General features: G+C 35.4%; 3 protein-coding genes across 7 annotated transcripts; all 3 read left to right on the top strand.

Moving 5' to 3' along the window:
- Positions 1–6944: 6944 nt before the first annotated feature.
- On the top strand, positions 6945–8504 carry LOC148212697 (transcription factor TCP3-like). The gene has a single exon (XM_088120556.1). The coding sequence runs from the start codon at positions 7188–7190 to the stop codon at positions 8148–8150; it is 963 nt and encodes a 320-aa protein (XP_087976682.1). The 5' UTR covers positions 6945–7187; the 3' UTR covers positions 8151–8504.
- A 1775-nt stretch (positions 8505–10279) lies between these two features.
- On the top strand, positions 10280–12956 carry LOC111018078 (uncharacterized). The gene has a single exon (XM_022294030.2). The coding sequence runs from the start codon at positions 10361–10363 to the stop codon at positions 12725–12727; it is 2367 nt and encodes a 788-aa protein (XP_022149722.1). The 5' UTR covers positions 10280–10360; the 3' UTR covers positions 12728–12956.
- Positions 12957–13420: 464 nt separating this feature from the next.
- On the top strand, positions 13421–21332 carry LOC111017990 (Major facilitator superfamily protein). 5 transcript variants are annotated; one of them, XR_015789484.1, is made up of 13 exons: positions 13423–14048; positions 14129–14249; positions 14524–14724; positions 14805–14904; positions 15973–16085; positions 16552–16645; positions 16713–16869; positions 17128–17274; positions 17370–17443; positions 17994–18082; positions 18767–18889; positions 19053–19280; positions 21195–21332. XR_015789484.1 is itself a non-coding variant. In XM_088121241.1 (13 exons), the coding sequence occupies exons 1-12, from the start codon at positions 13838–13840 to the stop codon at positions 19248–19250; spliced, it is 1620 nt and encodes a 539-aa protein (XP_087977367.1). In that variant the 5' UTR covers positions 13428–13837; the 3' UTR covers positions 19251–19280; positions 21195–21332. The 5 variants fall into 5 exon arrangements, 3 of the variants coding, with proteins under 3 accessions (XP_022149602.2, XP_087977367.1, XP_022149600.2); XM_088121241.1 differs by having other exon boundaries at positions 13428–14048; positions 18767–18881; XM_022293910.2 differs by lacking the exon at positions 21195–21332 and having other exon boundaries at positions 13424–14048; positions 19053–19496.
- The last annotated feature ends 4 nt before the right edge of the window (positions 21333–21336 follow it).

A 21336-nucleotide genomic window follows, 5' to 3' on the forward strand; every position in this document is an offset into this window, starting at 1 on the left:
AACTCATGAACTACACTGATAAAAAGTTACACAAATTCATAATTTTAGGGTTTATTTATGTTACCCAAATAACAACTTTTCAAATTTAAACTCAACGAATTTTGATTGGTTTATTTTTTTTAGAGTAGAATATGTGGGTGGTAAATTCGAACTCATGGGATCGTAATTCATTGAGCTATGTTCATGTTGGCACGAATGTTGATTTATTAAAATTGTAAAAAAAAAAATTTTGATTTAGATGTATTGGACAAGTCAACGCGTGAAGCATGGTATGTTTTTTCTTTCTTTCTTTTTATATTTTTATTAGAAAATGCAAGCATGCACATCTTTATTCTATTGTGTCTTTTACTTATCCAAATTGCTGTCTATTTTTAAAAATAAATTAATTAATTAAAGGCAAAGCAAAAAAAAAAAAAAAAAAAAAATGTCCCTCCAAATGAAGTTGATTGAGACTACATATATGTACTCTCGGTCCATTTTCAACCCTCAATGGTTATTTTCTTTCTTCTTCTTTTTCTTTCTTTTTCTTTACCCCAAATACAGCACACTTGCTTCCAAAGGAACATTAAAGCATACGAAATGATACAAGTGTCATTTTTTTTAAAATAATAAATAATAAAAAGTGTCATTTTTATTACATAGGGATCTTTTTGTTCCAATTGAAGGAGGGTAGTTTTTAAGTTTTATTTACCCAGTTAATTAAAGAAACTTTGTTGATCTCGGGAATCTAATTCAAATAATATTTTTAAGTGAAGAATAGATACAAAATGTCAATTTCGCGTAGCTATAGTCCTTGTCATAGATTTAAATCTCTCTCCTCTCCATCTATCACTTTCGAGTGAGAGAGGTTAGAATAGATATATATTTAAATAATATTAAATGTAATACCAACGTTCAAGATTACACTATATTTATCTTGAAAATTAGAGGTACAAATCTCTCCTCCTATATGATTGAATTATATATATATATATATATATATTAAAGGTAATAAAAGGAAAATTAAAAATCTTTACTCAGGACTAGTTAAGACATCAACAATTTCTTCCAAAAAACTCATGAGCTCTAATGTTTGTAATTAAAAAGTTGATCAAATTTTAAAAACTAATTAAAAAAATCTTTTTAAAAACTTACTAATCGTTATTTATTTTTTTTTAAATGGTCAGGGTTAAAAAGTATTTTCAAAAAATGGAAACAAAACAAACAAACCATAAAAAGTAGATTTTCTTAATACATGTGGGGTGAGGATCGAATTTACAACTTCTTGGTTTGAAATATATGTCAATTGAGCTCGGTTTGTTTTATAAAAAATAAATATTATAATTTTAATCTCCGTAAGATAGAAAATATAAAACAAAATTGTAACTAGACTTAAAAGAAATATTTAGTTCAACTGAAATTTGGACTTAAAAGACTATTACGTTACAAATAAAGAAGAGAAGGTTCAATTTTACATCCAAAACGATGAGAAACTAGTGTTTGATTGCTCGAAAAATACTATTGCCCATATATTTTATTACTCATAGAAAATAAATGACTCCTTCCAATAATATTTCGATCTCTTGAATGACTCCATTTTTAGGGTTACCCCGTCAGTTTGTTTATAATTCTGATTAAAATACTATTTTGATCTCTATACTTACCATTAATAACTGATGAGTTGTATTTGTTATAAAGTGGTTAATTATTGTTGTATTCTGTTACAAGTTTCAGTTGTATATGAAGTCTTTATATACTGATGTAATAATGGAAAATTAATAAGAAGCATATTCTCTAGTCATTAAGAGAATAATTTCAACCATTACCATTTCGATTTTTAGAAAGTGATTAGTTTGATCCATATTTATGAAAATTTTACACAAATAACCTTTCAAGATAAAGTCATTATTACATTTTAAAAAATATATTGAGTGTAGTATCAGAAAAACGAGATTAAAAATAAAATTAAGAGATCAAAATAATTATTTTTTAAAAAAATTGTACAAAGACACATCCAAAGGACAAACACCAAAATGAACACTTTGAAAGTATAGAAAGCAAAATGAACAAAAATAAAATTATAGAGACCAAAATAGTATTTTAACATTTTTTTTCTTTTTTCCTTATTTTGTATACTTATGATAAGTAGATTGCACAGCACAAATTTTTCTTAATAGAGATGTTGTCCCTCCCCTGATACCAACCATACATATAACTTCGTATAGAGCAAGCCTTCAAAAAAATTTACTACCTAAATTTAATGAAGAGGGAGCAGTAATTAAGAATTTTGCTGTAATTTGTATACTTTATGGGAAAAAAACAAAATTATTGAAAGCCTAGGTGGTGTGTAATATGTTAGGGTAACATGCAATGTAATAAATAGATACATTGGGGTGGTTTTAATATTGTACTAGTAATGTGAATATCGTTACTCAACTTTTAATTTTGATTCTAATTAATTTTTATTATCAATATTATTACTTAAAATTTATTAGATTAAAAATGGGTGATTTGGCACAAAACTGAAAATTTGATATATAATAAGCAAGTTGAATCACATTTTAAGGTGGATTTTTTTTTAACCCACTTGTCCTTTATTTTATCTATAGTTTGCTATATATTATGTCACCTTCAGTCAGATATGTCATATTATCACTCATTTCTCTAATAACTAATTAAAATCAAAGTTGAAGGGTAGGAATGTAATTGATTTTTTGTTCTTTTGGTACAAGTGGCGTATCTAAACTTTATGTGTCTAATAAATCTCTGAACTTTGAAAAAAAGGTCACAAGAAATGTTTCATAAATATCTATATTAGACATAGAATTAAAAGTTTGGATATCTATTAGACACTTTTTAAAGTTTAAGAAACTCATTAAGCACAACATAAAAATTTAATGACCGGTTTAGTAATATTATCGTTTTTTGTTTCTTTTTTTTTAATAATTATAAAGAAAAACATAATTGCGCACATTTAGTAATTATTTCTTATTCTTTACCTAGGTCAATAATGATAAAACAATATTTTTATTATATTTTGAAAAAAATTGGGAACATGGAACAAGACACAAATAAATTTCCTAGAATTTCTAAACGATTTTGGAAACGTTTCTAAAAAACAAAAAACAAGAAACATAAATAGTTGCTTCTTAATAAAAAAAATGAAAACAAGAAAAGTGAATGTAATCAAAGGAACCTTTAAAAATTATAGACACTCGGACCCATTTCTTAAAGTTGAGTGACTAAATTTGGAAACTATTTTCTTAATTAATGTGATAATTCATATATTTATTTTGGGTGTTCAATGAAATTGTGAATATATTGGGTCAAAACGAGTATATCTCATAGTAATTGATATATATCTCTAATCAATAGATCGTGAATTTGATCTCCGCTCCCATGTGTTAAAAAATATAAAAAATAGAAAAAAAGTTGTGAACATCCCTGCCTGGTCTTTCTTTTGTCACGTGGATGTCTTAAATAATGTAACGATGGGTAGGGGTAGAGGGTAGTACAAGCACTACAATTTTGAACTATCTTCTCTAAATATCTCTATCATCAACTTGCTCCCCATGCTGTGGCTCATTATATCAACACTCGACCAAAATTCCAATCCAACAACAAACAAACATAATTTTAAAAAGAAAATATTCGAGAATATTTTTGTTGTATGGATTAATCTCACGGAATAATCATTTGACCCTATTATATTTAGTTACCAAAAAAAATATATGTAAAATTAATTCCTGATTTATTTTGGCCCCTTTGAACCAATGAACCAATCTATGATGATTGTACAGATACAATATATTGTGAGTTGCATGGGTTTAAATCTCATGGTGTGTGGTTGCCATATTTGGGATATTGGTGTCTCATGAATTTTTCAATAACTATTAAGTGGTAGGGTTCAAAATGATTATTGTCTCGTTAGATTAGTTGATGTGTGCTATTTCGGAATATTTTGAGTGAACAAAATATTTTCAGACAATACATTTTGCTACGTAATAGAAATCAACTATATATCATGTTAACATGATATGAGACATGAGCAAATATGTCCTAGTTTATTTAAAGGCACGTTCTCTATTAATATCTTGATTTGAAGTACTTTATCTTAATTTGAAGTATTTGTGATTATGGTTTCCAAGAGTTTGTGGAGATGGAATAATATAAATGAAAAAATATGTATATATTTTTTCTTTTTTACTCCAACAAAGGGAAGATTTAAACCTTCCATCTCTAGAGAGTAAAATAATATTTTGATCAATTAAACATATTAAAAATATAGTAGGATTGAACTTGATAACTTACTGAAAAGTAAAAAAAAAAAAAAAAAACGCATAATCAAGAAAAATAAATAAATAAATGTCACGATCCTCCTAGCCAAAAACATTTGTCATTTTCTTTTTTATTTAATTCCTTAAATATTTTCTTTAATTTAGGATAATTATAACATTAACTCTAATAATTTAAAATTGTAATTTACTTTGAGATTAATCATAACCGATAGGTTAAGACACCTATCTCTGACTAAAGGTCATGAGTTCGAATCCCTACTCCACATGTTATACTAAAAAAAATAAAATAATTACTATATTAATTTATTTGATTTGAATTTTTCTTCCAACATTTTAAAAGTACTATTAGAATAAAACTTGTAAACTCAAAGTTTTCTGGGTAACTTATTAAAAAGTAGAAGGTAAGTTTGAAATGGTTAAAATATTGAAAGCCTACATAAATTAAGAGTATTTTGTAGAAATAACTTGTATTATTGGTGTTTTTTAGATAAATTAGCAATGAAATATATATATGCTTTACATATATAAAATATTGTTAAACGAGATTTGGAATTTGGTTTTCATTCTTATTCCATCTCAGAAATGTAAGGTTTGAACTCGAAAAAAATGTGTAATGTGTGAAAAATGTTATTTTATGTGACTATGAAGCCTCCATTTAATTTAATGGGACTAGTGATTTAAGTATTCACAATAATATTAATCTTAATTATGCGAGAGATTTCTTTATTTACACACATATAAATCAACTTATATAGTCTATTATTAATTAATTTTTTTTAATTCAATAGTAATTTATCTTTGTATCCACATGAGCTTAGTTCAGCGATTATTCACTATGAGAAATTGGACTTTCAATGACAAACTTTTAGCGACATATTATAAAAAGCGTCGTTAGTATAATCTTGAGCAATTCAAGTGTGTGACCGCATCGCTAAAAGATAAAATCTTGACACTTGTCTCTGATTCAGAGGTTATGAGTTTGAATTCTCTCACCCTATTTGTTGTACTACAAAAAAAATTTGTATACACGAGAGTGAGAATTATATTTGCCAAGTTTCGTGAATTAAAAACGAATGTACCACTTGTTGCCTACCATTTTTCTTTTGGAATTAAATATATGATTTAATATTTATGGTTGAAATGATCGGTTTGATTTACTAGATTTTTCCCATTGTAAGCATAAAGTTATTGATCCTCATGTATAATTTTAATTTTAGTGTTTCAACTCTCATTATTTTTCTAGTATTTTCCATCTCTGTCATATCTAAATTATTAGTTTTTTGGGAAATATCTGATGTGACATTTCAAGAAAATCAAGATACTAAAATTAAATTTCCAAAAGTTAAAAGGACCAACAAATTAGGGAAAAAAACTGATAACTTTTTTTGTTGGAAGAGAGTAGGAAATTTTGAATCATGAATTAAAATTTAAAACACAAAAATGAGGTAAATTAGTGTGTTTTAAGACAAGGAAATTAATGTTGATGTTAATACTTTAAAATATCCACGTGTCAGTTGACGTCAACAATTTGACCACTTTTTTGTGTCCAATGTAATAGAAAAGGAAAGGCATTATTATTATCATTATTTCAAAATGGAAAAACATTAATAGTTGTGGAATATGATGAAGATGGTAAGTAAAAAGTTGTTAGACTAATGGGAGAAAATGATAGTGATTTTTTCTCTCTTTCCAACCATACTTATCTCTAATAATTGTATCTATTCTTTTTTATACATAGTATCTTGAACACCTCAATCAGTTAAAGCATATTAAATTGTTGTGAATTCAACTTTCATCCTTACATATTATACTAAAAAAAATCACAAATAGAAGAATAGGATGCGGTGGGATGAGGAAAATTTTGACATACTTCTTAGTCAGGAAAATATAAAATAGTATTGGACTCAATGTAGCCAAATGAATCGAGATAGTGGATTGTGAATCCACCACAAGTAAATTTTGAAAAAGAAGTTATTTTTAAATGTAAAAATATTATACAAGCACTTTTGAAATAATTACTAATTTATAACATGTTTGGTATACTTTACTAAGTGATTTTATATAACTAAAAGTGTTTTTTAATTCGGTAATAAATAAAACAATATTTAAAAAAAGATTGGATGATTTTAAAAATCAATTTATGAAGACAGATAGAGGATTACATATATAGAAAGTTCAAGTTTTTTTGAGTACAACATAATGGGGTGGAGATCAAAGTCAAAACTTCTTGATTAGAGACCGTTGAGTTATGCTCGTTTTTACAAGAAAATTACAAGTTAAAATTAAAAGATATGTCAAACTTATTAGAGAACAATGTACCTTGATACTGTCTACTTTGAGTAATTGGTTTCTTCGAAAAGGTCGTGTATCAATAGAGATGTTGTCTCTCACTTATATATACCTATAATATTCCTTTTCTATTTAGCCAACGTGAGACTTTGGTGGTATATTCAACAAAACCAACCATAACAATCTCTATCTTCCTTAAACAGAACAGGCCATATCGTAAAAGAAAAAATGGTCACACAAAGGAGAGGATACAAATTTGGAAGGGTGAGAACGAGGAGAAGGAGAGAGAAAACATTTGGAAAAGTAAAAATAGAAGAAAATATCTTTAAAAAAGAAAAAAGAAAAAACCCATAGCATAGCCCATACCCATATACACATACCAGTTCCCTGTTTAAGACAGTGTCCAACCACTGGTTTTTGTTCCTACTTTTTGCCAAATATCATCCATTCGAACGCACACTCTCCCTTTGTTTCATTTTCAAACCCCATTCCAAATGCTCCCTTCCCAACAAAATTACACCACAAAACCCTGAATTCTGTTTGTTTTTGGGGATCATTCATTTCCCCCCAGCAGAAGCACAATTTCCACTGGAATTCACCTGCCTTTATGGAGAAGAAGCCATGGATTCCGAAGGCACAAAAGGGCGTAACAAATCTGCTCTGGATCGGAGCCTAGAACAAGCAAAAACAATAACAAGAACCAGAATGGGACTCAACAGCATCGGAGGGGACATCTTACCGGTTCAGGGCGGCGGCGTCATTGTCCGATCCACCGCCCGGAAAGACTGCCACAGCAAAGTCTACACCGCCAAAGGCCTCCGCGACCGCCGCGTTCGTTTATCCGCCCACACCGCCATTCAATTCTACGATGTTCAGGACCGATTGGGCTATGATCGCCCCAGCAAGGCCGTGGACTGGCTAATTAACAAGGCCAAGTCCGCCATTGATAGGCTCTCCGAGCTTCCCCAGCGTAATCCAAATGGTTCCGCCGCTGCTGCCACAGAAACGGACCCGAATCGGAACGGAATTGATTTCGTCGCAGAGCAATCGGAGTCTTCTAGGTATAATAATTTCTTGCTCCATGGCCAATTGGCCGATAGTTTGATCCCGCCGCCGCTAGACTCCGCCGTCGGTTTCCAGAGCTATCAAAATCTAGGGCTATCTCTTCAGACTTTACAGGACACGGCCGTGAATCTTCAGATCCAAAATTCGTCACAAAACGATCATGAGACGATTCTTTACACCGCTGGCTCGGGAAATTCCACTCTCGGATTTGACGATAGCTTTGAAAAAATGGTGGCCTGGAACAATAATGCGTTCGGTTCGCAGCCGCTTTTGAACCCGAGCTTCCCGCAGAGGGGGCCCCTTCAGTCCAGCCTCGATTCTCCGGTGTCGCATTACACTTGGAATGATCTCTCCACCGCCTCCGCCGGAAAACGCCTTCCGACTCACGAACACTCCTCGCCGTCGATTGCCCGGTTCATCTCCGGCGGGTTGCCGCAACTTGACGTCCAAGGACGGTTCCAGAGCGACGGCGACGGCGGGAAAGAATCGTCCCATTCTTCTTCGTATTCCCGCCACTGATTCGCCGGGGAATGAACTGAACGCAATTTAATTTGCTGAATCGAACTCCTGTGTGTCCTCTGAAACGGAATATTCCGGTCCGTTTCGGATTTCAAGGTATTACTTTTTCGTTTTTGCAGTATTTCTGTTTTGGATTGCGTGGCAAAAAATCGCAGAGGAAGAAGTTGACTGATGAATCGTGATCTCTCTATTGTAACATTTCTGTTTTGTTCTGTTTTCCATAGACTTGATTATTTTAGTTTAAATTTTATTATGATTTAGATGTTAGAGTTTGATTCCTGGAACATTCTGCAACAGTACTTGGTATCTTAAAATTAATTAATGGGTAATTTCATTTAGAGACTTTAAACGTCACTCCTTCGATCGAGTCCCATTTTTTTTTTCTTTTTCGGGTGGAAGAGATGAGTGGACGAACGTGAACATTGGTGGGACTACAATAATATATGTTATATAGAAGTATTATATATTTGATAAGAAGCATTGTACCAATATAAATTAATTGAAATATTCATATTAAACCGAGTGTTGTTTAACTTAACTCTTACCTGTCTTTCGTTGATGCATCCGAAATGTTCACTTCTCTAAGGTAAGATTTTTGAGTCTCATCTTTCGCTTTTCAAATTCATCTTTCCATATGGGCTCCTCAATCGAAATTGAAGTAGATTAGAGAGAACTCGACAAGCAAGTAATTAGAGAAATAACATTATGTAAGCAAGTACTTAAAATCTTACATTATATATCTAACTCTCGGACGACTAGATTGAACCAAATGGTTAGAGAAATTGTCGACGGTGGTGCACAAGTGAATTAAGGATTTGTGTTCTAGATTCTTCCAATGAGTCACCCTAATCTCAATATATAAATACTTGATGGATCACTAGAATCTCAACCATAGTATTTATATATTCATCTTACCCTACTTGATCTTATGCATAACTGTATCATACTCTCACTTGAATTTTTCAAATATTATATTTTACCAAATTTTACTTAATCAAAATGTTAGTAAATGTCAAAAAAAAAAATTGTAAATAGTACATAGTTATAATTTTTCTTAAAATAGTTTTCGTACATAAATAATAAATTTTAAGGTAAAATTCTATTTCACTCTCTAGTGTTTGATGTCTATTTAGTAATCATAGTTTCAAAATGCAAACTTTGAATTCATGAGGATTGAAAAATGATTTGCAATGATCCGTAAAATCAGTTGACTAATATTTAACTATTGAAGAGGTGACGTGACTATTATTTGCTAATTGGATTATGATTATATGATAAAATATATTACTAATATTTATGATTGGACTGTGAGGTGGCAAAATGACATGACATTTTCTTCCCTCCTCATACGGTGAACCTTGATGTAGTTGCTCTTTTCTCAGTTGTCACAACTTGTCGTCATTGTTCAAATTTAACCTTGTTCTTTATGTCAATCGCCATTGTTGCGACTATTAGACATGAAACAAGAGCCTCGTTTTAGAGTTGCAATGCCATCTACGGTCATCTCATTCCTTTCTCTCTTACTTCTGTTTTTCCCTTCTTCAATGATAACCATTGCTCGTGTGTCATTTTCGTTGGGTTTCATTGTCTATCACCTATGTAACTTTTAAACCCGACAAAAGTTATCTGAAACGGATATTCTTTAAGCATGAGAGACGACCTAGCAGGAGCGAGCACGATGACAGTGTTTGCTAGAGAATAAGGGAAAAAGAAAGAGGAGGAAGAGGGAAAAAAAGGAGATGTCACTTCAAGTGTTCATCAAATAAAAATAAAAATAAAGTGAAAATATTTTTTCCACTTAATTCAAATTTGTAAAATCATTATAATCCAATTAATATGTTAACCTCACATAAGGTTCCATGAGTCATAGTCAACTGAATTCAAAGACTATTTAGAATAATTTTCTAAACTTCTAAACCTAGAGTTGTTTATTTTGAAACTAAATATACATCACGTTTGAACCTTTCAAGAACCAATGTGTATTTGGCCTAAATTTTAAAAATATTCCATTAGAGATTTCTATTGTCGACGCTATGACTATTGACTATACTCTACTAGAATCATTTTACACGAAATTACGGGTTTACCTTGGGCAGTGGGCGACATGTCGTCAGATAAATTGGAAGCGATTAATCGATTCCCATTCCATCGTATTAGACTGTGTTGACCTCGAATCTCGAGCCTCGAGTTTACTTTTTGGTGCAAGTTCCATGGCAATTCCCGCTCTTTCTCCTTCACTACCTCATTCTGAAGATCGAGAAGAAGAAGATCCAGTTTCTCCCGCTCAAGACCCTAATTCCATGGACCAACAACAACCAGAAGATGGAGGAGAAGAAGTAGCAGTACAAGAACAAAATCAGTCTGATCGGCGGCAATCTCCTGAAACCCTAGCCCTAGAACCACCCGATCCCCAACAGAACTCCCCCCAAGCAGAACCGCAAGATCTAGAACTCCAGCTTAATGAAAGCTTCATCAGTGACCACGATCCTAGCGACCAAGTTGGGTCTACTGCCCTCTCTCCTCGAATCTCCGATACCTACGCGTCTGTTTCCTCCGTTACTATGTTTCGCCGGGGTTCGAAGCGGAAGAAGTTTTCGAAGAAACGGAGATTCCTTCAGGAGAAATCTCAGAAGAAGCTTCAAATTCTGGTCGATACCTTTAAACCCATTCCCTTTGTGCCTGCTAAAAATCTGGACTTCTCGACTCACGAGAGGCTATTGAAGCGATTGGGATTGTGGGATTTTGTTCATATTAAGTTTGATAGGTCTCTTCGACATGACCTCCTTCTGCAGTTAGTTGCAAATTTTAGCAACAGCCAAAGGTGTAGTTACGTCAATGGGAATAGAATCGGGGTCAATCGCGCTGATTTAGCTCGTGCCTTGGGGTTGCCGGTGAAGAAACCGACGGTAGTGGATGGCGAAGAAGATTCTAGTGCAACAGAGGAATCGATCGCTTTTATTGAGGATTTTGTGTCCAACTGGTTGCTCTTACACGAAGATATGTGGATGATGCCCAATGAGGTAATGAATTGGACAAAGGTGATCAAGGATGGAAACTTTGTGCGGGTTGATTGGGCTGGTTTGATTTGGTTTATGGTGGAGAAGGAGTTGATGCAATCTCCGCAGTTGGTGAATTGTTATTATGCTTCACATTTGCAGTGTTTGATCCGGTCTCAACGGGAGGATTTATTGAAGGAAGAAGAGCCTAAGGTAGAAGAGTTGGAACCGAAGGAGGAGGTGGAGCCGGAGCCGGAGCCAGAGCCAGAGCAAGAACAAGAACGGGAACGGGAGGAAGAACAGGACGATGAAGATGAGGTTTGTAACGAGAGACTAGAGACAGTAGGAAACGATGATGCTGTGGTAAATAAATTGGAGGAACACAATATTGAATTGTGCCTTGGGCAAGACAATTTTGAGAAAGTTGATGTTCAAAAGGAGAAATCCAGTATTGGGGATATGATGGATTTAATGGAAAGCAAAGAAGAACAACAAGGTCAATGGCTTTTGGATGGAAAGGATAGAGTCCCGGAGCTTCTGTTAAGGAGGTGTAATACAAATGAACTTAATGAAGTTGATTTTGGAGAGGAAAAGAAAGCAGCATTAGAAGAAGGGGATGATCAAGGAAAAGAAGAAGAGGAGGAGGAAGAAGAAGAGGAGGAAGAAGAAGAGGAGGAAGATCAGGAAGGTGAGTTCCGCCTGTTGCCAAGGAGCAATCCTATTGATGGATTTTCTTCAGGCCAGTTTATTCAAGAAATGGAGACAGAGCCAATTACTTTTAACTCGGAATTTGACTTACACGGTCATTCATCTGTTGAATTTATTCAATCCAGAGATGATGGCAGAATGAGTTCTGGTGGATGTATACCTTTCGGTAATAGTAACAAGAGACTGATTGACCCTGATATTGATAACCCAGGTCAATCTCTCAATGGTGGGAACAAGAGGTTAAGGAGCGACGGTCCTCTTGACTATGATAAGTGTATGGATAACGTACAACAGTGGCTTGATAAAGCTAGGATGATGTATGCAGAGAAGGAACAGGCTCATCAGCAATCCACTATGAATCAGCAATACTTGCTTCACGAGCTGCAGCAGAGAGAGACCTTTATTGAACATTTGAGAAAGGCAAAGTTTGAGGAGCAACAGAAGATGCAGTCTGATATTTACCGGCTTGAGCGCGAGCTCTATGTGATGGGCAATTTATTGGACGGCTACCGAAAGGCATTGAAGGAAACGCACAAAGCATTCGAAGAATATAGAGCCCAATGTCCACAATCAGATGAACCACTTTACAAAGACGTCCCTTGTTCTGGAGGCCTTGTCCTCAGCACCATGGAACTGGAAAAGATGCAACTGAAGCAGGCAGAGGAGGATAGACTAAACCGCTTAGTTATTGAAAAGAAGTTCAAAGCCTTGGAAGACAAGTTTGCTGATGTATTTGAAGCACATCTTCAGGAGGTTAGTGTACTGGAAAATAGACTGCTAGATGTTGGAAATGAAGTGAAAACTGTGAGGGAGTCACTCGCAAATAGGAAAGCGAAAGATCCTGAAGCTTCCGGACCCATTTCAAATGAATGATGCAATCCCCGGAGGACTCACTGTGTATAGTTAACTTCTTGTGAATCATGACTAGGCTGCTTCATTGGTGTTCTTTCTTAGTTTTGTCTCTGCTTGTGCAGACTCACAGAGGAAAGGTAGTCCATTTTTATCTTATCAGTAGATTACGGTTCTTGTAAAAGTGAAGGACGTTATGTTTCTCTTTTTACACCATATGATGAGCTTTCAAAGCTTTCCTGCTTGCTCTCAACTCTTTCGTAATTATCAAGATGCTGCTTGTTAGTCAAATTTAATTCTGATGGATTGTTCAATATTGGAGAATTATCAAACCTTCTTCTTTTAACATTGTCTTTTCATTTCCCTTCTTTCTATCATAGTCACATAAAAAACCAAATTTAAGGATCGATTGTTGATTCTATGTAAGGCCTTTGAAAAGCTGAGAAGAGACTTGAGTAAGAAACAATAAATTCTCAATGTTGCAGAAAATATCGATGCAATTTTTAGTACCTACAAATCACATCCGTCTTCATTTGCCTGGTAAAATAGAAGAGGAAGGTCAAAACACTTCCTTTTTTTTGTCATCGTATTTTGGTTTTGGCAATACTTGGTCATTGTTCTACTTGTAACGATTTACTTTGTCTAGAACGGCAGAAGTATAATGAATAGAAATCTGTAATAAATAATGTCATTTTCACATATGGGGAGTTGGGTTCTGCGAATCTCGTGTTCCTATTTTTCTTTCCGTGACAAGGTGAAATGGAGATACAGTTCTCTTAAATATATACATCAAAATCAGAACACAGGCTAAAGGCTCAAAAATTGTCTGGATTTCATTCCGGCGCTCCACTGTCTAAAGCACCTCCCGATTTTCCCGACGTTTGCCGTCCGGTCGGTGGCCGAGAATTACGTCGGAGTCAAAATCATCTTCCGTTGGTCGCTGTTTTCATCGCCATCCCTATCATGCACGTGCCCGCAGATTGAATCTTCTCTGAGTGGTTCCTTTTGTAGATGACTTTTTCTCGAAATAATATCGCGCTTAATGGGGTGGAGCCACCATTTTGCTTGAATCTGTGATGTGAGCATCTCTGTACTTGTAAACCAGAACTCCCTCGGCTTCTTGTTTTTCTTTTCATGAGGGTCGTTCCCGTCCTCCATCATCCGGTTCCGCCGGTCCTGGCGATCATCACCGTCCGTCGGCGGTTTATACCTACGCCCTGCGCTCTATGCAAACGTGGGTCATTTCCTTTACGTTTCGGTCTGCGTTATGTGTTTCTTCCTGTTCGGAAGTTCCAAGTGTTGGCTGCAAATAAACAGCTGCCTGAGCTGAAGGACGGAAAATCAGGTCCTACATTCATTCCCGGAGCTTCTACTAAGCTATTTGGTATGTTGGCATTGAATTTTTAGCTCGTCTAATTTTGGCAGAGAGTGAAGATGCTTTGTTGCGAGCAGAGGATGGGGAAGGACTGGATTTAGGATGGTTACCTGCTTTCCCTCATGTTCTCGTTGCTTCGTTGTCTAATTTTCTATTCGGTTACCACATAGGGTAAGCCTCTGTGTTTTCATATATGCTTAAGAGATGAGCAGATGAGAGTCTGTTATGCTATTTGTTGGTTAGAGATGGAACTGATGATTGGTCTAGATAGTATCATCTGGCTCAAAATTGAGTGTTCGCCATTGCCCAAATCTTGCCTTCTGGCATTTTTGGATTGAGGGAAACTCAATGGTTCTTCATCACTTTTGTTTGGTTCGGTCAAGTTGTTGAACTTAAGCTATTTACCACTGACAAATATTTTACCGTTGTGATGAATATTTTGCAGAGTAATGAATGGTCCTATTATTTCTGTTGCTCGAGAACTTGGTTTCGATGGGAACCCAATCCTTGAGGGACTAGTTGTGAGCATTTTTATTGTTGGTGCATTTCTTGGAAGTATAAGCTCTGGTTCGCTGGTTGATAAACTAGGATTTAGGCGTACCTTTCAAATTGCCACAACACCCTTGATTCTTGGTGCGCTGTTGAGGTATTTGGTCCCTGTAAATGTATGCTGATAGCGTTTCCTTTACCATATTATCACTGTTTGAGCTGCCATATTTGTGTCAGTGCTCAAGCCCATACCTTAGATGAAATACTTTCGGGAAGATTTCTTGTTGGCCTTGGCATAGGAGTTAATACAGTACTTGTCCCAATTTATATTTCCGAGGTAGTGCATTTCTTCTGAACTCTCTCTTCTTTTTTTAAATATCTATCAATTAGCATTACTGCAGATGCTGGATATTTTGAAGAAGATGCTCTAGGGAAGCAATTGGATTTAACTTACTATTGCAAAATTCAGTTGAAGTGAGGCGAGGCTTATAAGTTGGTCATAGTGTTACAAATTTTGATTGTCAAAATTTTAACTATTTAATTGTAGGAATGTCTTTGATCCTGATTTATCTGAGCCCCTGGCTATAACCTTTTTTTATTGGGCAATCCAAGAAAGGTCATGCAATCAGGCAATGTGAATATGCTTCCTTTTTGGTTCCATGTATTTCCCCTCTGCCATTGTATTTCTCCCGAGATTAAAGAAACGATAAGAGATGTCTTTTCAGCTCATGGTTGAGCACAACTGCTTTTTTTTGGTAAAAGGGGTAAGAAATTAGGTTGCAAATTTTGAAATTTCCAAAAATTGAGTGTTGCCCAAAAGGTGTTGGATAAAAGAAAAAATAAGAAGCTAAGTCTTGAGGGAGTAAAGAACCACTTGGTTGATTTTCTATCAGCATCAATACCTCCCTTTTTTGTTTGCCGTAAAAAAACCAAAATGCCAATGTAGGAAGGCCCATCGTGGAAAGCTCCTTGCCTAAATGAAGTAAGAGGTCAGGAGGTAGAGAAAAGAGTCGAGTCACGTTTCTCTATTTATTTAATTTTTCACATAATTGACGTTGTGAAAAATCAATAGAGAAAAGCCGGCTATCGGAATCTCTTCTCTTTTGGATTAATGGGGTGATTTAAGAAGGGGTTTTCCGATCTAAGTTCCCTTCTTGAGGCTCCACTCTCCCGTAAGGCCCTGCGAGATCGTACCTCTTATTCGAGGTCTGTTCAGACATTCGGAATCTTACTGTAATTTTGACTCTATATGACCTAGTAATATACGTGTAAAACTATGTCGAATTGTTCCTGAAACGTAACCTAGAATTGGATCCCCCTTGATAAGTATTGTTAGAAATAAAATTAAAAAAAGGGACTGTTTTCTCTGTTTCTGATCACCCATTTTTAATTGTTGATTTTGTAGGTTGCTCCAACGAAGTACAGGGGAACACTAGGAGGCCTGTGTCAGATTGGAACATGTCTTGGAATTATTGCTTCACTGTTTCTGGGAATTCCATCTGAGAGCGGTCCACATTGGTGTGTATGCTCTACTCCCATTTTGGTTTTATTTTCTAATGGTGCTTAGATAAACATCTTGAGTAACGTCTTCATGAACTCAACTTGCTTTAACCATCATCTCCAGGAATCTTCTTTTAACTGTTAGCAACATCTTGCATTTCAGCACTCAAAAGTTCTTAGCCTCCACTACTTGGGGCGGGACAAGATAATTGATCCCTTTAAATGCTTGGTATTCATAATTGCTTGTGCTGATAAATTGTCTGTTCAAAAAATATATTGCCAAAATTTTGCTTAATAGTACCTTTTAGGTCTTACTCTAAGAGGCAAGGTCGCTTTTCCTTGGTCCTTAAGTTGTCTAGAGAAAGTTTATCAGTGTATGTATGTTTGTGAAGAAAATCCAAGTATGAGTGCTTGAACTCCTTACTCCATTGGGCTTACACTCTTGCTGCAACTTCAGATAACTTTTAACATGTCTTGACTTCAGGTGGAGGACAATGCTCTATATTGCAAGTCTTCCCGGGTTCTTTATCGCATTTGGCATGCAGTTCGCAGTTGAAAGTCCACGCTGGCTAAGTAAGGTATGACTCATTTCTGGAAGATGACAGAATTTTATCAGTGGTTTCTTTAGAGGTTCCATTGTTCTAGGCTGGACGACTGGATGAAACCAGAGTTGTTATCAGTAACCTATGGGGAGAATCTGAAGTTGAAAGAGCGGTTGAAGAGTTCCAGTCCGTAATAAGAAATGATGGAAGTGATCTGAACAGTGGATGGTCGGAACTTCTTGGGGAACCAAACTCTAGAGGTACCCAGGTGACCTTTTTAATAGGTTTTAGTATTTTGGGTGATGAACCCTATCTTATGTCTTTGTACGGAAAGAAATGATAAGAGTATGCATAGACCTGCATTACTTTTTTTATGAATGATAGCCATCTTTATGGAAGCTGAACTTGACTTGACTAATTTTACCCTTTCCCAGATTAGTTAAAACAAGGTTTAATCATTCGGTTTAACAATACAGCTGAATTTTTTATGATCTTCAAATTTCTTTGCTTAATTGCAGTGGCATTGATTGGAGGTGCCCTTTTCTTCCTTCAACAGTTTGCTGGTATAAATGGAGTTCTTTATTTTTCATCCTTGACCTTTCAAGACGTTGGAATCGAAAATGTTGCCATAGCAAGTTTGGTTATTGGAATTACCAATTTTGCTGGTATGTAAAAATGTCTTTTTCTGATGAACTTGTCTATATCCAGAAAAGTTTTCCTTGGAACGTGTACTCATTCTTGTTAATCAGGGAGTCAACAGGCGCTCTCTGTGCTTTATACTTGATGGATAAGCAAGGGAGACAGAGGCTTTTAATTGGGAGTTATTTGGGCATGGTGAGTTTATTGACAGAGATATCACGAGACATGACTGCACACGTAGGAAGGGAAGCAGAAGGTTGCGGGAACGACATTATTAAAACATATCATAAGTCATGACATGCATTAAAATCTTGAGTGGTGCAAAGACAACTAGAGGCGTAGATAGAAATTTTTTAAGGGAGGAAAAAATTTTATGTGCTAACCTTTTATATATATAATCTTTCAATTCTAGGGAGACTATGAAAGTTCTTAAGTAATTTATATACACATTTTGAATTACAACAAACTAAGAGGAATAAATCTGGTGACAACTATTGCATACTACACCCACCCACCCACCGACATAAATTGTGTTGTTATGTTAAAGATCAACTAGGCCGTTGAATGTTGATTTCTCTTCTTAAAAAGATGGAAGATATTTCTTGTCCTCAACAATCAATGATTAAATGGAGTTCTGGATGAAGAGTCTCAATATTGACACTAGGTGACATCAATTTGAAGATAACCTGATATTCTGGACTACTTTTACACCTCATAATACTTCTAAATTTTTACCTCTGTGCAGGCAGTTTCAATGTTGGTTATTGTCTCTGCCATTAGTTTCCAGCTTGATGAAGAACTGAGTCACAATTTATCGATAGTAGGAACTATTGCGTAAGTATTTGATCACTCAAGATTGAGGCAGAATTTTGCACCATATATTGCACGCTCATTCATAATTTCAGTTTCTTTCTTCTGTTTGATATTTGATTGAATAGCTCCTTTTTCCCTTTTTTGGGATAAGGATTGAATAGCTTGGTGAGCTATCATTTTTCTTTTCAAAAGAAGATCCACGAATATCTATCTTTGTTGATTTAGCCTATTAATATGCACCAAGTAGTTTTTTTTTTTTTTTTTTTCTTTCCAAGAAGTTTCGAAAGAGTGAATATCAGGATCTTGTTTATGAGTATCATTATAGTTTTTGTGGAGATTGTATGGACTGGAATAATATTTATGGTTTCTATGTCTCTGGACTGCAGAAACAATTCCTTTTGTTTCTCATTGAAATAAACAGATTCTTCTAAAATAATCTCTTTCCTTTATATATACATGGGTGCAGAAATAAATCCCTTTTGTTTTTTTTGGAATTTCGCCCTTTTCTCAAACTAATCATGTTGATGTTATAATAAATTGCACCAAAACCTTCTTTTTTAGGAGTATATATACTTTTCTAAATGAATAACCTTTTGATGATGTCAAGGTTGAAGATGAAGCAATTCCTGTCTATTTATTATCTGTAGCATGTGTATGAGTGTACTCTGTATAATTGGTGTGTATTTTGTCTTCCCATTTTCACAGTTATATCTTCGCCTTCGCAATCGGAGCCGGTCCAGTTACTGGTATTATTATACCCGAGCTTAGCAGCACCCGGGCACGTGGGAAGATCATGGGATTTAGCCTTGCAGTTCATTGGGTAAGCAAGTACGACAATCGTTTATTGCCAAAATCAGTACATGTTTGTTAAGTTTTTTCTACTCAAATGTGCTGCCTCCTTCTGTAATTAGTAGTTCCACTTTGAAACTTTCACGTGTGTTTTTCATGCTTTATGTTAACATGTCATTCCTCCAACGCATATGCTCATCAGGTATGCAATTTCTCAGTGGGTCTATTCTTTCTGGACTTGGTCCAAACATTTGGGGTTGCTCCAGTTTACGCTAGCTTTGGTGCATTTTCCTTGTTGGCGGCCATATTTTCCAAGTACTTCCTAGTCGAAACGAAAGGGCGGTCTCTGGAGGAGATCGAGATGGCACTAAATCCCAACATCCATGGCAGCGACAAGTAATGCATAGATGGATCCTGGTCACTTTGCTGGGTAATTGCCTTGCCTGTGTGTTTTGTAATGACTCAAGAATGCCTTATAGTTAAATTTCTAACGTTTCCCAGTCTATAGTGTTAGGCTATTGGGGATGAAATTTAATTTTTCTTGATTCTATGTAGAAATATGTGGATGGATAATACATAACATGCAGTGGGGTCCTTTTACATACAAATTCAAATTTGAAAACCATCAAGTTTTGGGCACTGGCTATATTTTGTGGATTCAAATGAGTGGGTTTTGTTTTTCTCTTTCCTAAGACAAAAAAAAAGCTGCTACTGAAGAAAGGTGGCCACTCACACACACTCAGTAAAGAAATAAGAAAGAGGGAAACGCAATACATATGGATAGAGGAATCCTCCTTGTTCTTCAGCTGTCAACCCTGACTTTATTCCATCAATAATTAATGATAATGTACCCTTCCCGCCAGTGCCTAAATTCCCAAAAATTACATATTTTCTCCAGATATTTTAAGCCCCATTACGGTCTAAGTAGTATCGTATAGTCCTTTCCCATATGGCTGTTAATCTTATATAATTGCTCTCCCGCTCGTATTAATGGTTGTTGTAAGTTACAGTGTACAGGGAAGGGAAAACCACAGAAGGGCATTTTGGTAATTGGACATGAAATGGTAGAGATCACAGGGTTTGTGGAACGCGCCTGCAAGACGAAAGCTGCTGTTTGGACAGTGGTTAGTGAATTTGGGATAAACCCGAGCAGGGCTGTCGCAAACCCGGATATGGATATCATTTCAAAACTGATGGGTGGGTTCAAAGATCAAAGCTTTAAAACTTGGGTTGGTTTCAAAAAAGCGTAGGTAAGCCAATAGTAGAACAAGAGAGCGACGGTTTTCGAAACAGAAGGCGACGGGCTCTTACTCCAAAGTGAGAGAAGAAGAAGAAAGAAGAAGAAACTCTAATACAGCCATTGGAGTTGCTATGACCCATGAAGAATATGATTGCTGTTTTTGTCTCTGAATTGTGAAGCGATGAACTAACTCAGCAAAAACCAGGAAAAATTACTCTTTTAGGTCTGCTGCCCAAGGAAGAACAAGGGACCACCCAGTGGGCCCAGATCATGGACCCTCCAAACTTGGGTTAAAACTTGTGGTTAAGGTTAACTCCCTTGATTAAGCCCACTGCCCTTCTGGTAGGTCACAACCCTGAAAACTGCATGCATTATAAGCCAAAGCCCACTGTCAAAAACACAAGAGAGAGAGACAGATTCTTATCTTGTGAGGTTTGAAAATGAAAGGTAGAAGGATGGGGGTTATATAGTAACGTTACATAAGAAATAGGTTTGGATTTGGAAGCCTTTTTTAAAAGTTAATTTGAGTCTCCCACTTTTCTTGTTTTTTAGTTTTCCGTGGGAATCGGATATTGTTGGGGATGCCATGCTGGTAGTGGGGTGGAATATTTGTTCCTATACATTTTTTCTATTTTTTTTAAGTACTAAGGCCGTTTCAGCCGAAAGCGCCCTTCTTCTAATCTCTACAATTTTACCACTTTGCCCTCCCAAGAACTCAACTTTACCATCGATTAAACAAGGCAACTAATAATGCTTCAGTTGTTTGCATTGAATGCTCCCATCGACCTTCCTCTGCCTCTGGGACACCTCCAAACCCTGTTTTCATTCATTACGATTTCCTTTTGTTGTGTCTGTTTCCATTTCTGTATCTAAAACCCATTTTAGTAATTCAATTTGATTTTTTACTTTAAAAAACTCATTTTTTAGATTAAAGTTTATTCATTTATGTCAGAATCTGTAAAGACATAAGAGTTTCTCTTCAATTTGTTTTACTGCTGAGAGTTGAAGGACATGTATTGTGGGTACCCCTGGTACACCGTATATTCGAATGTGTATGCTTATAACCAGCAACCGTTTGAGAAATTTTGGATGGCTATTTCGTAGTTATGGGCACAAATGAGGGTTATTGTCTGACATGACACTCCAATTCAGAAAGAGAGAAAAAAGAGAGGAAAAAAAAACAGGCTTCTCATCTACAGCAAAGGAGGCTTGGCGTTGGAGGGTTTTGCTTTGCATATTGTTCTCT

This window comes from Momordica charantia, assembly GCF_013281855.1.
Source record: "Momordica charantia cultivar OHB3-1 chromosome 2 unlocalized genomic scaffold, Mcharantia_2.0 BLBB01000002.1, whole genome shotgun sequence".
NCBI classification, from domain to species: Eukaryota; Viridiplantae; Streptophyta; class Magnoliopsida; order Cucurbitales; family Cucurbitaceae; genus Momordica; species Momordica charantia.